The sequence below is a fragment of the Natator depressus genome, chromosome 27 (genome assembly GCF_965152275.1).
Source record: "Natator depressus isolate rNatDep1 chromosome 27, rNatDep2.hap1, whole genome shotgun sequence".
NCBI lineage: Eukaryota > Metazoa > Chordata > Testudines > Cheloniidae > Natator > Natator depressus.
Genome location: NC_134260.1, coordinates 16,323,504 through 16,337,337, shown reverse-complemented (window position 1 = coordinate 16,337,337; position 13,834 = coordinate 16,323,504). Strand labels below are relative to the sequence as shown.

General features: G+C 39.0%; 1 protein-coding gene across 2 annotated transcripts in view; it reads left to right on the top strand.

The window, feature by feature from the left end:
• Positions 1–13,834, top strand: part of MPP3 (MAGUK p55 scaffold protein 3) — a 52,829-nt gene that overhangs the window by 19,772 nt on the left and 19,223 nt on the right. For both annotated transcript variants that reach the window (XR_012636383.1, XM_074940599.1), the window contains exons 6-12: positions 180–317; positions 1,554–1,635; positions 3,304–3,389; positions 4,698–4,772; positions 6,247–6,443; positions 11,231–11,295; positions 12,806–12,826. Coding sequence is in view for 1 of the 2 variants with exons in the window: in XM_074940599.1 (XP_074796700.1) it covers positions 180–317; positions 1,554–1,635; positions 3,304–3,389; positions 4,698–4,772; positions 6,247–6,443; positions 11,231–11,295; positions 12,806–12,826 (664 nt within the window). In the remaining variant the exon portion in view is untranslated. The remainder of the gene's footprint in view (positions 1–179; positions 318–1,553; positions 1,636–3,303; positions 3,390–4,697; positions 4,773–6,246; positions 6,444–11,230; positions 11,296–12,805; positions 12,827–13,834) is intronic.

The window sequence follows — 13,834 nt, the reverse complement described above, 5'->3', positions numbered from 1 at the left end:
ACCTTTGTACTCCTTTAGACAAGAAATAGTTTATGCTTGCCAAGAAAACAATACATGGATTTTCACCAAAGTAGACAGGCTCTTTTTGCACCGGCTCTTATGTCTGGAATAAGAGAAATGGCATCCTTCTCAATTTTGCCTGAACTATTTTAATCTTTTATTTTTTTCTTATTGTACAGGCAATGCTTGTAGTACATGATACTGTTGCCCAGAAGAACTTTGACCCAGTCCTTCCCCCTCTGCCAGACAATATTGATGATGATTTTGATGAAGAATCAGTTAAAATTGTTCGTCTCGTGAAGAATAAAGAGCCGTTGGTATGTATAGGGTACTCCTTTCGGCAGCGTGTAGAGTACATAAACTACACTCCCCCACCCCAACATGAGTATAAATAGCAGTATAGACAATGAGGCACTGCTTAAGCTAGTAGGGTAAAGAAACTTGTGACCCCATTTCTGTTAATTCAAGGCGTATCTCCCTGTCTACACTGCTATTTTTAGCACTGTAGTGACCTGCTACTGAAGTTTTTCCCCAGTACAGGGAAAGACTTCTGCAACAGGGAGCTGCCGGGGCCTTTTCCTGCCACAGGGAAAGACTCTCTGCTCCACCAGCGCCCTGTTGCAGGAGCCTTTCCTTGGGGCAGGGGAAGGCTCTGGTAGCTCCCTACTGCTATCCAGTATCTTTCTGCAGCAGGAGCTTTTCCTGAGGTAAGAAAACAGGAGTGAATTTCATTCTAAGCAAATAAAGGCTGTACCATACATGTTTACAAGGCTTATGCAGCTGTTGAATTTGGGCATCTCCTAAGGTGTGCATGAAGCAATGCTCATATGAAACTGTCTCATTCAGTGAACTTTGGCAACTGAAAATGTACACAGCATAACACACTAAGCTCTTTCTTCATTTCTATAAAGTTCATTCAGTAAGTCCATGTCTCCTGGAACTTACACTGTGTAGTACAGGGTCTGACTAAATATTTCAAATTTAAATTTTTTCTTTTAAAAAAAACAAACCAGGAAATTCCATTTAAAAAAAAAAGCTATATTAAAAAGAGTCCAGAAGCAAAAGTTAAGGTTATGCATTCAACCCCAATTCTTCCCCTTGTGCTTCTGCATTACAAAACAGTCATCAATTATATACTATTTCCCAAATACAGTATACATTTTTTCAATCTTTCCTCATAGGTAGTGTTTTCTAGACCTTTAACCATTTTTATTGCTCTTTTCTGGACTCTTCCAATTCAGCCACATCTTTCCTGAAATATGGTTCCCAGAACTGGACACAATACTCCAGTTGAGGCCTAATCAGCACAGAGTAGAGTGGTAGAAGGGATTGCAGTTGTACTCACCCATCTGATTATCATATAAAAGCAGTGTCCAAACACGAGTTGGGTTGATAGCAAAATTAGTTACGAAGGAAGACAAAATTTACTTATTGTTTTCCCCATACGAAAAGACCAAATTCAATTTTTCAAAATTTAATCAGCTTTTTCATTATTTTGCCATTAAATGTGCTCTAAATAAGTGCTTTATGCTGGTTTATTATTTATGTTTCAGGGTGCCACCATCAGAAGGGATGAGCATACAGGGGCTGTGATTGTAGCGAGAATCATGAGAGGTGGTGCAGCTGACCGCAGTGGTAGGTTTCTGAATAAAAGCAGTTTCAAAATACAATTTATAAACTACATTTTAAAACTTGTAAAAAGGTTCTAATAATTTCTAATGAAATCCTATGGTTACTCACCAGCAAAGCTAGCTCTTTGAATACTGACATTTACCCTACAGATATCCAAATAAATGCTTATTCAGCATGTCTCCAGTCTCCACAGGGTTAATTCCTAATATATTTGACCTTGCACTTCTTAGAGGCAGCTCTATTAGAATTTATTAAATGATCTGAATTGGGCTTGCATGGAGATTTTATACATAGCAAATAAAGTATTGAAGTGTCATTAATTTTTATTATAATTTGTCCTTTTTAATACAATAGTAATACAATCCCAATGCTAATGTATTACTATGATGAAGAATGATTAGCAAATTACAGCTTTCTTCTAGTCTCTTATTAGCATTTTTCATATTAAAATAATCTGATAAGACGTTTATTGTGAAGGGGCTAAAATAGTGCCATTAGCATTTCCGCTTCACATCAATAATGCACCTTTTTAATCTGATTGTCTGTAATATGGTTAATAGGATAAAAACTGCCAATAGAATGAGGAAGACTAGTCTCAAATTTTGACTTAAACAAAATAGCAAGGAGGCTTTTTTTTTTTTTTTTACTTTTAACCCAGAACCTTGGTGTGCTTTCAGCTCCGAATACTGTTGATGTAACACACCAAGGCTACTGTGCTGACCCTTTTCAAAGGACTTCTAAATATTCTTTTGTAGAAATATTAGTTTGAAATGAGTGTCTACCCAGTTATCCTATTGTTAGTACTAAGTCTTCCTGTAAAAGGTAGACGTCAGCGAAGAAATAAGGTCATTTGTATTTTACATAAATCAGTAAGACATACTAAATGTTTTGTGTGTGGACCCATAGTGATTGTGAGCCATATCATTCTGTCCAGTTCTATGCAGAACTTCCCACTGGTGTCATTGGGAATTCCACTGTAAAACAGATGGAGAGAGATGTTCCTCTGGTATGATCGTGAGCTGCTGGCTGTTTGTTTTGTTGTGAAGTTCTACTATGGTCAGTAACTAGTGCTGACATTACTAGGAGTGCAAAACTGGGCTGCATGAGCAAAGCTAAACCCTTTATGGTTTGCTCTAGGTTATAGTTTCAAAATTTAGCCCATTAGACTTTCTGAGACCATGCTGTGTAGAGCTGTCTATAAATAGTTCACAGCAGCAGAGGCCTTTCAGCAGGAAGAATTAGCAGCTTATCTTCTAATTCTATAAGAGTTGTCCATCTTTGCAAGTCAATTCCAGTATAATGTCCGAAGTGCAGACAGGGGATTCAGACACAGATGCAGTGTGCCAAAACAGCTTGGTAAAAATGGTCCCTCATTGCAGGTCCAGTACACAGACAGTGTGGTTAGACACTAAGCTTCCTCCTGACCATTACCATGGGACACATGGTTTGCAGTGTCCTCTCTCTCTCCATTGCCATTTTAGGTGATTATGGGTTACTGTTGAAGAATGCCAGGTAGTATGAGGGCAGGAGACTGTAAGGTGCAATGTTGGCAGAGTACAGGACTAGTATGGAAAGTCATGACATACATACGGTTAACATGGGTGTGGGTAATAGGTGAGCAGCAGCTTAGCAGGCTAAGTATTAGTTCTAATATAGTTATCTTGTTTTTAGGTCTTGTCCATGTTGGAGATGAGCTAAAAGAAGTCAATGGGATTGCTGTGCTTCACAAACGACCAGAAGAAATTAGTCAGATTTTGGTCTGCGCTTATTTTTACTTTGAGATCTATTATTACCAAGTAGGCTTGTTAAAGCAGTAGCTAGGTGACCCTTGTCCCTCATTTAATAATATTACACAGGTATAACTGAGGACAGAATTGGGCTGTCTTTACAATGTGCTTATGAATTTATTCCAGCTTATGAATTTATTCCAACTGTTTATAATCAAATAAATAACTTTCAGTTTTAAAGTTAAGAAAGTTGCATGAAACTTCGAGTTTGATTCTGAACATGACGAATATGATATCCTAGGTTATCTATGGCTCTGACCAAGAGCTTCTCTTTTATGATTGGTTCATGAGAATTGCAGATTTAAAAAAATATATCCTTAAAATATATGCAGTGTATTCATAATGTGGTGTGCTAGGGAGCTGAACGAAGCCTCATCTCAGAGGCATGGGTCTCATGTAGGCTTCCTGCACAGCTGCAAACCTCTCTTCTCACCCCCTATGACATTAACACATTCTTGCTTAAATCCCTACTCAGACCCTCCTGTTCTCAAGCCCTGCTTATGTCTACCCCTTCACATACCTGCTCATCCCCACAAGGCCCCTGCCCCAAGAGAACCTTCTCTCCCACCGCTCTCGTATCCCCTCTTGTGCCTTGGCTCATCATGGTCTCTGTGAGGAATGAAGCTGATGGGTCAGGGAGGCAGATGGAACTGCTTTGATCAGCCAACCAGCTAATTTTGTTTTAGATCAAAACAGTTTTGCTGACTAAAGGGAATAGCTGTGTTTAAAGTTTCAAAAGTGGCCTATATGTGAGATGAAGTTAGAATTTGTGTGGAGTATAGAGTTTCTGGGGACTGTAGTTATTTAACTAGACGGACTTGAAAAAAATATATAGAAAACATGACAAAACCTTTTTGAATTTTATCTGCAAAAATTAGTCAATATTGTACTTTAAAAAGACTGTTCTATTCTGTGTATTGTGTCTAAATTGGAAACTAAATGTAATCATTAAATATGAAGAGAGATTTTTTAGTGCAAGCCTCAATATAGGCTTAGCTTGGGAGTCACTATACAGGTCTCCATAATTAAGAGGATACTGCACGGGGTAACACATACAAGGGATAAAAAGGAACAGAATATACACTTGACATCTTTGGGGCATCATGGTAACTACCATAAAGCTAAAAAGTGTCTTTTCAAAGTTGAATGCCTTGGTTTGGCATGTGAAGGCTGAGATGATCAGACAATTCACTAGCACCAGAAACTGAATCGGAGTGTGCTGCAGCGTTCCTTTGTACTATTTCAATTGAAAGAAATGTATTTTTCTCTTTTTCTCAGGCTCAGTCTCAGGGATCAATAACATTAAAAATAATTCCGGCCATCAAAGAAGAAGATCGTCTGAAGGACAGCAAGGTATGCAACCCATCTGAAATCTCTCTTTAAAAAAAAATATAAATAAATAAAAAAATCTAGGGCATAGTTCTGCAGTTCTTGTGCATGGAAGACTCTTGCTGATTTCATTGGGAAATACCAATTGCAAAATGAGACCCTAAATTGATTTATATCTAAGGGAATAATATGGTACTCTCAGAAAGAAAATTTTTGCTAAACAGAAATAATTTGGAAGATTCCAGGCTGCATATGAACACTAATTTTGCGACAAGCTACGGTACAAATCTACTCTGTGCTAGCCTGTCGCACATGAAGTGCCCATGTGGACCTTGCTGCTGTGCACTCTAAGTTTCTTTGTGCACTTTAATTTACACCAATTTCAAAGTGCACTGTAGAACATGTAGTGCACAACAGGCTAGAATGGGTAGATTTACACTTTATCTTACCACGAACTAAGGGTCTGGTTAACTCTTGATGCATCTTCCCTTGTTGCATTTCCAATATCTAGCATTTTCTCTTGCTCCATAAAACCAAAACTCTTATCCAGGTCTGCACCATCTCTCACCTTGAGAACTGTAACCACCTCCTCTCTGGCCTTCTTGAAATCCACTCAAGTCAAAATGCTGCTGCCATTTTCCTTGCACATAGCTTTGACAGTGTTACCGCACTAACTCTGAGGTCGCTTCACTGACTCCAACTTCTTCACTGCATAAATGCAAACTTCAGGTCCTCCCCTTCAAAACTCTTCATGACTAAACCTCCTGTGTTCTTACCCAGTTGTCTATATTGGTCATGAACCAGCCCAACAATTGCAGTCTCCAGTGTCTGCTAATCCTTTTCAAGGACTCCTTCCTGGCAGCTCCACATGCATGGAGTACCCTCTCATAATCAATTCACAAATCCAGTTTTAGATCCTTTCAAATATATTTCAAGCTCCATTTCTCTTATGACCATAGTAAGATGCCTAATAATGACTGGCAGGTTGCATGCTACAGATTCTTCTAAATCTGGTGTCCATTTGTGTAGTACAAAAAAAGTTTTGTAGATACTGAATCCCATAACTTTTATAAATAAATAGCTAATCTACACAAACTTGTGTTTCCACTACTGTTACCATATCGCCCCCTCCCTAGCCCCTCTCCTTATTTTCCCTCTAGCCAGTGTTATATTTTGTCCTTATTTAGACAAAGATGGTTTCAGTTAGGACTGTCTGAGTAGATATTTGGCAGTGCCCAGTGCAGTGAGGCCCCGGTCCTTCTTTGGGCCTTGGTGTGCTACCACACTACTTCTTTTTTCTAGGTACTATTAAAGTCACATTTTCTACAGTAGTGAGCAAATTAAACTTGTATGTAAGTGTAGCTTGATACTCCTCCACTTCAGTATGAAACCACCTATAATCTGTATAATATTTAGGGAAGTGGAAATGCCATTTTAAAAGTGCTTTAAAATTCTACATGGGACAAACGGCAAAGAGTATGTTATTTTTTTCTTGAAGGTATTTATGAGGGCACTCTTCTGCTATAATCCAAAAGAGGACAAAGCCATTCCCTGTCAGGAGGCAGGATTGCCATTTAAGAGAAGACACATCTTAGAAGTTGTGAGCCAGGATGATCCAACATGGTGGCAAGCAAAGCGGGTTGGTGATACCAACCTCAGGGCAGGATTGATCCCTTCAAAACAGTTCCAAGAAAGGTTTGTCAGTGAAAGTTATAGGATGATACCTTCATTAATCATAACCATAATGTTATATTATTTTTGTGGTGCTTTTAGTGCTTCAGCACTTTGTTTGGGGACATTCCTGTCATAAAATAAGAAGTAAGTATAGGAAATGCTGGATCAGGCTAGGAGGCTATCTGCTCTGGCATCCTGTCTCTGGCAGTGGCCAATACCAAAAGCGCCAGAGAAAGGTGCCAAAATCCCCAAAATGGACAAATGATGCAAATAGCCTTCCTAGCTCTGGCAATAAATTGTTAGTTTATGTCCTGAAGCATGAAGGCTGACACAGTTTCTCCTTTTTTTTTTTTTTTTTTTTTTTTTTTTTTTTTTTTTTTTTTTAACCTAGTGTAAATGTCTCTCCCTTGAACTTTTGTAAATTCTTGACCTTATGGATACCATGTGGCAATGAGCTCCACAGGTGCCTTATACATTGCATAACACGTATTCTCATTGTTAAATTTGTTTCATTATTGGAAATACTTTACACAGGAAGATATTTTGTGATTACAAAGTAATTTTCTCCCTGTGCTTCACTTTTCTCCTCTACAAAATGGAGATAATACTTCCTATATCTTCTCCACAGTGAGGATTTTGAGGCTAAATTAATTTTGTTAAGGTGAAATGCTTGTGTGGAAGGGGCTATATGAATGGACAACGTTACACAGTGCAGCTGCCAGAGTGGAGAAACAAGGTGCCCTTCCCTTTTATTATGCAAGAAGACTGTATAGTTTAGGTTGATTTTACCACTTAGCATTTTGGCCGTTTCCAAAACAGACTTGAGATGAAATCTAGAAGAAAGGTTGCCACAATTTCCTAAATAAAAATTATATAAATTGGGTAAGCCATGTATAAATGACTGAGCTGCAGCAAGTAGATTGTAGTTCATAATGCAAATCTGCACTATGTAATACAGATATGGAAGTGAGAGGTTCAGCCCACAGCATATACATTTAAGCACATGAAAAATATTTTTGGCACAATGATAAATGAAAAAGCTGCCAAGAGGCATAACATATGGCGACAGCAAAACACTGTCTGGAATTGTCCAGGATATTGGAGAGAAGACCCTGAACAACTATTTTTTCAAGAATAAGGAAAAACAAGGAATAACATGGGAACTGCTGATCACGGATAGTGTTGGGACAGCTGGAAGGTAGAGAGCAAGATAAACTGTTTTCTATCCAAACTCTATAGCAAGTTTTTTTTAGTCTGGCATCTGGCACTGCCCACTGTCAGAAGGCTGCATACTGGGCTAGAGGGACAATTGTCCTGACCCACTATGGCCATCCTTATATTAGTTCTGAGAAGCGATCTAAAGTAAGGACCTGATCCTGCTTGCTCCTGAGCACCACAAGCTCTCATTAAATTGTGACCTCTTAGGAGCAGAGTAAGAGTGTGTGTGATTTCTACATAATGTTAAAATCATCCTTCTGAAAGAAGATGTTCTGTTACAGGTAGAGAGGAGACCAACAAGAACAGAAAAGGGTCTTTTCCCCTTTATACCCAGATACTCATTGTTACCCATTCAAGTGGCATCTCTTGCCTCTACTTAGAAGACCACGTTTTTTTCCAGGCAACTTCTGATTGGGTTTGAGCTGAGCAGGGAAGCCATATAGAAAAGCGACTTTTGTCACTTGGAGATAAGTCCTGAAGCTGCCTCAAAGACTTACCATCACCATTAGGGATTCATTACAGACATCTCCCCCTAAAGAGCTTCTACTGCCACTGGGATTTGGGGCACAGCAATACTAATGCTGCTTGGAGCCAAAGATGGGGGAAAATACCGCCATGTGATACCAATTCAGGTGGAGAGGACCTGAAAGAGGCCACCCTGAACAACTGCTAAGGTCCGGATGAAGAGAAACTACTGTGAATAATCACCACAGCTGGTGAGACAAGAACAAAAAGAAACTACTCCAAGCGCTTCAGTTTTTTCTGGAGGAGGATGGGGTTCCCCGTTTTCTCCTCAGGAGAGAGTTCTTCTACTGGAAAGCGAAACCAGAACTGCCTGCCCAAGTTACCACTTCTGTGGGAGTGAATTACTGCAGCAGCAGAGTGTAGTAATTAAGGCTTCCTCTTGTTTTAATGTTCAGAGCTATTATGAAGTTTCCATGACAAACAAGGCTGCATTATGCAAAAATGAGAGAGTCTAAAAGGGTCTGTTGCCTGTAAATGCTATTAATGAACATTGCAGCAAATGCCAGGTATCAGAGGGATAGCCATGTTAGTCTGTATCCACAGTAACAACGAGGAGTCCAGTGGCACCTTAAAGACTAATAGATTTATTTGGGCCTAAGTTTCTGTGGGTAAACAGATACAGGCATAAATATATGCACTGGCACATGAAGAGTGTATATATGCCAGTGTATATATTTATGCCTGTATCTGTAATTTTCACTCCATGCATCTGAAGAAATGGGTTTTTTACCCACAAAAGCTTATGCCCAAATAAATCTGTTTAGTCTTTAAGGTGCCACCGGACTCCTTGTTGTTTTTGCAGCAAATGGAGATGTCTTTGAACAGCATGAGATTTTGAAGTGAAGCAAGTGGAAGGATCTAGCAATGATTTCAACATCTGTGTTACATATTTTGTACTAGTGTTGAGTTTTTACACATGCTGATCTCTTAAAACAATAAGAGAAAAGCATCAGATATTATCTTAGACTAAAATATTAAGTGTGTGTCAGGCCGGCTCTGAGCTCCTTAAATGCAAGGAGGTAATTGATGTAGGTTGAAAATTTTCAAACACACTCGCAGCAAAACAAATTGGTGCTGTTATTTCGAAGTGTATACTGCTGCTAGTTGCCAAGCATCTGAACTCCATAAAGCACTGGCATTTTAATTAAAAATTAATCAGTAATAACCTCCACCCCCCAAACATATCTGAATCCTTAATCTCACTGCATCTTTCTACGTCTAGTCAGGTTGACCCAGAGGCTGGCGAGAACCGTGCGAAATAGGCACCTTACTGTAGCACTCACCACTCTCTAATGTGCTACTGTGCAAAGCATAATAGGCAGGGCAGTCATGGGTCTGACCCATCTTTGTGACTGTGGAACACATCAAGCAAATTGGGAGGGCACAGCCTAGTGCTTGAGAGAACAAGGAATGAATCCTGTACCGCTGCTGTGAGGCTACAGGGGAAGAGGGGAAAGAGGCTACCTACACTGACACCCATTGGTAGTTCCAGTGTTTGCATTGGAGTATGTACAAGGGGAAGGTTAATACCATGGTCACCATTAAAGTGAATTTCTGGGGTAGTGTAGTTTGTATGTAGATGTAACTCAGGCTGCCACAGTTTCCAAAGAGCTGGGTTCAGCTCTTTACCAAAGTTCATCTTTTTAATTAAAATGTTTTGGCTGTTCTTCAGGCTGTAATCTCATTTGTGAACACTCCCTGGGGGCGTGAACATAAAACCATGGCCACAGAGCCATTTTTCAAAGCAGCTCACTCACAGCCAGCCTATTTTTGTCAGTAGCTGTCCTAACCTGGCTGTATTGTTCATAGACATCAGTTAAGGGTGGCTGGTATTCCTCTAATATGTCAAGAGAGCCTTCTAGAATATTGCAAAAAGAAAAGGAGTACTTGTGGCACCTTAGAGACTAACCAGTTTATTTGAGCATAAGCTTTCGTGAGCTACAGCTCACTTCATCGGAAGCTTATGCTCAAATAAATTGGTTAGTCTCTAAGGTGCCACAAGTACTCCTTTTCTTTTTGTGAATACAGACTAACACGGCTGTTACTCTGAAACCGTTCTAGAATATTGGTAATTCTGCAAATATTGATCTCAGGAAAATTATTATTCCTCTTCCTGGGGATAAAAATAAATATTCTGGCATTCCTCTTTCTCAGATCTGGGGCTGCTCTGGACTTGTGTAAGGGATTAAGCTTCCCCTCCCCCCCCATCATGAATATATATAATGTAAATCCCTGGGCATTTTGTTTTAGCTCCCATTATGGAGTTGTGTATGGAGTATGTAGTATAAATAACTGTCTTTAAGGAAGGTTCTCCAGTGATCAGTGCAAGGTGCAGTTTTCTGAAGAAAAGTGAAGTTAATCGCTTTTGTTAAAAGTAGTTTTCAAGCAGGTAGCTAAATTTTAAGTATAAAACTGAAAGTTTAGAAGCTGGTTTAATCATGTGGGCACTCTACTCACTTCATCTCACTTCATCTCCATACAAGATGCTTTTCCAGCTAGCTCAGTTGGTTTGTTAGATTTTTATGGAATAAGCATGAAAGCTCTGAGATCATCTGGCAGGCCCTGGATAATTTCTGAATATCACATCTTCAAATTATGTATTTTGGACTAGATACTGATCTCACACCTTTGACTACCCATTGCATTCAGTAGGTGGGAGAATCTGATGGTAGAATTTGGCTCATCTTTCATAAGTGAGAATGAAATTAGAACTTAGTTTTGTTTTACCTTTGGTACAGAGATGGAAAAAAACAGTGGGAATAGAAACAAATGTATTTTGAAAACGACCACACTTTTCATACTTGCATCTGTATTTCTGTGATAGTCTTTCCCTGGTATATTCACCTTTTGGCATTTCTTTTCCACCTGTTACCCAGCAATGACAATTTGAAGTCATTAAATATAATGTTTAAAAAATGCATCTAAGCCAGAATCAGATAAGTTTGCCTTTTGCAAAGTGTTGCAAGAAAAAGCTTTAATTTTTCATCTGCCATACCATCATATGTATAAATTGCCTATATTAAAATTCTTTATAAGTCACTCATGTATAACTATTTAATATTTAGGCGTTTGAATTATAGAAGAACTATAGGCACTCTGCAAAACTCCAAAACTGTAAAGAAGCCATTATGTAAGTTTCAACAGATCTTTATTTCTTCAATGAATTCACTGTTGATATATCAACTTTCCAGTAGGTTGACATGATTTTAATCATGTGCTTAAATATTTGTTACTCTGATGTCATAGATAATGTTAATGATGATTAGCTGTCACATGGAAGGATTTGGGTTTGCGTTTTGCCCAGTATTGCCAGTCCCAGGCATTCAAAAACAAAACAAAAAAGAAAACCAATGAATGAGCCCCCAAAGTCATAAGATTGAATTAAAAATAATGAAATTTTAAAATCATGAGATGTTAAACATAAAAAAGTTTAGACTTGTTATTTACCAACTGGGCTTTGAGCTTTAGGGGTGTCTGTGGGCGGGGTGGAATGGGGGTCACATTTTCAAGCTTTTCTTTGCAAGCTCAAGGGCCAGAAATGTACTTAAAAATAAGAAAAGAGGGGTTAAGGGGGAAGCTGAGATTATCACTTAATCTTATGATTTCAAAAACTGGGGTTTTAAAGGCCCTCACAAAATAATCAAAGATTCATGATAAAAAACAAAACAGACAAGAGTTGGGAACACTTCCCACCTCTGGACATCTGTGCTTCAGGTTGAAAGGAGAATTTAACATCACTATCCCATTCCTTAGAGTCTATGCCATAAGAAAGCTTTAGCATGTGGAAGGAAACAGCTATTGGATGTTTATTAGCAGCAGCAGCTGCTGCTGCTAATGATGGAGGGGGGGTTGGTAAAAGGATCTCAAAAGAGAAGAAGAAAATGATACTCCTCCTGGGATCATAGAATGTAGGATGAAAGGCTGGGTGGCAGTTATGTGTTACCACTAAGTGTAACTGGTTAAATGCTGCCCTTGAATGCTTACATTCAGCTCTTGTTGGAGTAAGAGTGCCATGTAGATGGGTGAGGCTAGAATTTGCCCCAGTATTGCCACCTCGATTTAGAAAATAAAGATGCTGCTGTGCACTAGCCAAGACAGCTGGAAACCAAAGTGTAAGTTTTCAGAAATCAAGTAAATAAAGCTAGGTATCAAACTGCTCTGTTTTTGGAAACAAATGAATGTGCATCCCCAGTGCAACAAGTGAGCTTCTGGTCTCTCACACCCACCATCTGTTTACCTTTCAGTACTATATACATATACATTAGCCACAGAGAGGAAAGAGTGTACACACAAGACAGCTGTCAGATAAGTTCATAAATCAAAGTGTTTCCAAATAAAATGGTTTCAATTAGCCTTTGTTAGGATGCATGTAATGCCAATTGCCTCCTACTGCTTTTAATAAGACACTCTCAAGGAAGCCAATTAATCAGAGCTGCTGGATTTAATACTACACTTTTGCAAAGGTTCCTGAGCTGGTGTGGAGATATTAAGGGGAAACATCACTTCATAGGTTCTTTTAGTATAATTTACTGACTAGTCTCACAAGCAAGAAGATTCTTCCCTTCATTCCATTGTGATTCTCACTCATTTGTCTGCCCATCTTTTAACTGTCTCACTTCTATCTTTTACGCTAACTGCAGATGATCAGTCTTCTGAGAAAGGTAGGTGCTCTGCCTATCTTGGTATGAACAAGCAATGCCTTTTCCTAAAAACAGACAGGAACTCCCAAAGCAAAGGGGAATGCTAAAGACAATTTGCTCCTACAGCCATTTTTCTGAATTAGAATTAACCTCAAGGTATCTACAAAAATACTCAGTTTCCAATTTACTCCAAATCTAGGACAAGTGCTTCTTGTTAGCTGCTATGGGCCAAATCCTGTGTTAATTTACACCTTCTGCAGCCTGCTCAGGTCCACATGGCGAACAGGAATTATAAACTGATGCAGAACTTGGTGGGTTTGGAGTTCTACAAAAGAAAAAAAAGGTTGCCTTGACACCTTCTGGGACACCAGTGTCAATCTGGTTTCATTGTCTTGGCTATTAATTTGCACTGCGTTTTACTATGTTACTTTCGTTCTAATCAACTGAATTAAGATCATGTTGTTTATAATAGCCATTGTATTACTCTCTTGTCTTTTTAAACAGCAGGTGTTTTCTTAATTAACGGCTGTTCCTGCTGATATTCTCTCACATTGAATGTGCTCCTTTAGAAAAGGATGTCTCAGGTGTTGAAATTTAATTCCACTGACTTCGCTCATAGTACAAACTGCCTTCTGTCATCAGATGGCCAGTGACTTAGCTTTTGGGGGAGAGGGTCTAGGAGGGAGGAAGAGAAGCAAACAGCTAGTTACAACGATGAGGGGGAAAAGGTCCTTTAATAGCGAATCTTATACTTAAAGTTACTACAAATATATTCTGTTACAGTAGGCATACAATTCACTGTTCTGCACCTGCATTGAAAGAAAAGACCCCATTAATTTTACTGGACTGACATGCAGATATCTGGGACAGAAAAAAAGAGCCCTTTCTTTGGACTGGCATCTTCTGCTATTTAAGGACTTGATCATGTAAAACACTCACTTAAGTAAAGTTAGCATGTTGCCTTTAATGTGTGTAACGTTTTGCAGGAGTGCCCTTAAAGTATAAAAAGCCAAGCTGTTTTCTTTCAGT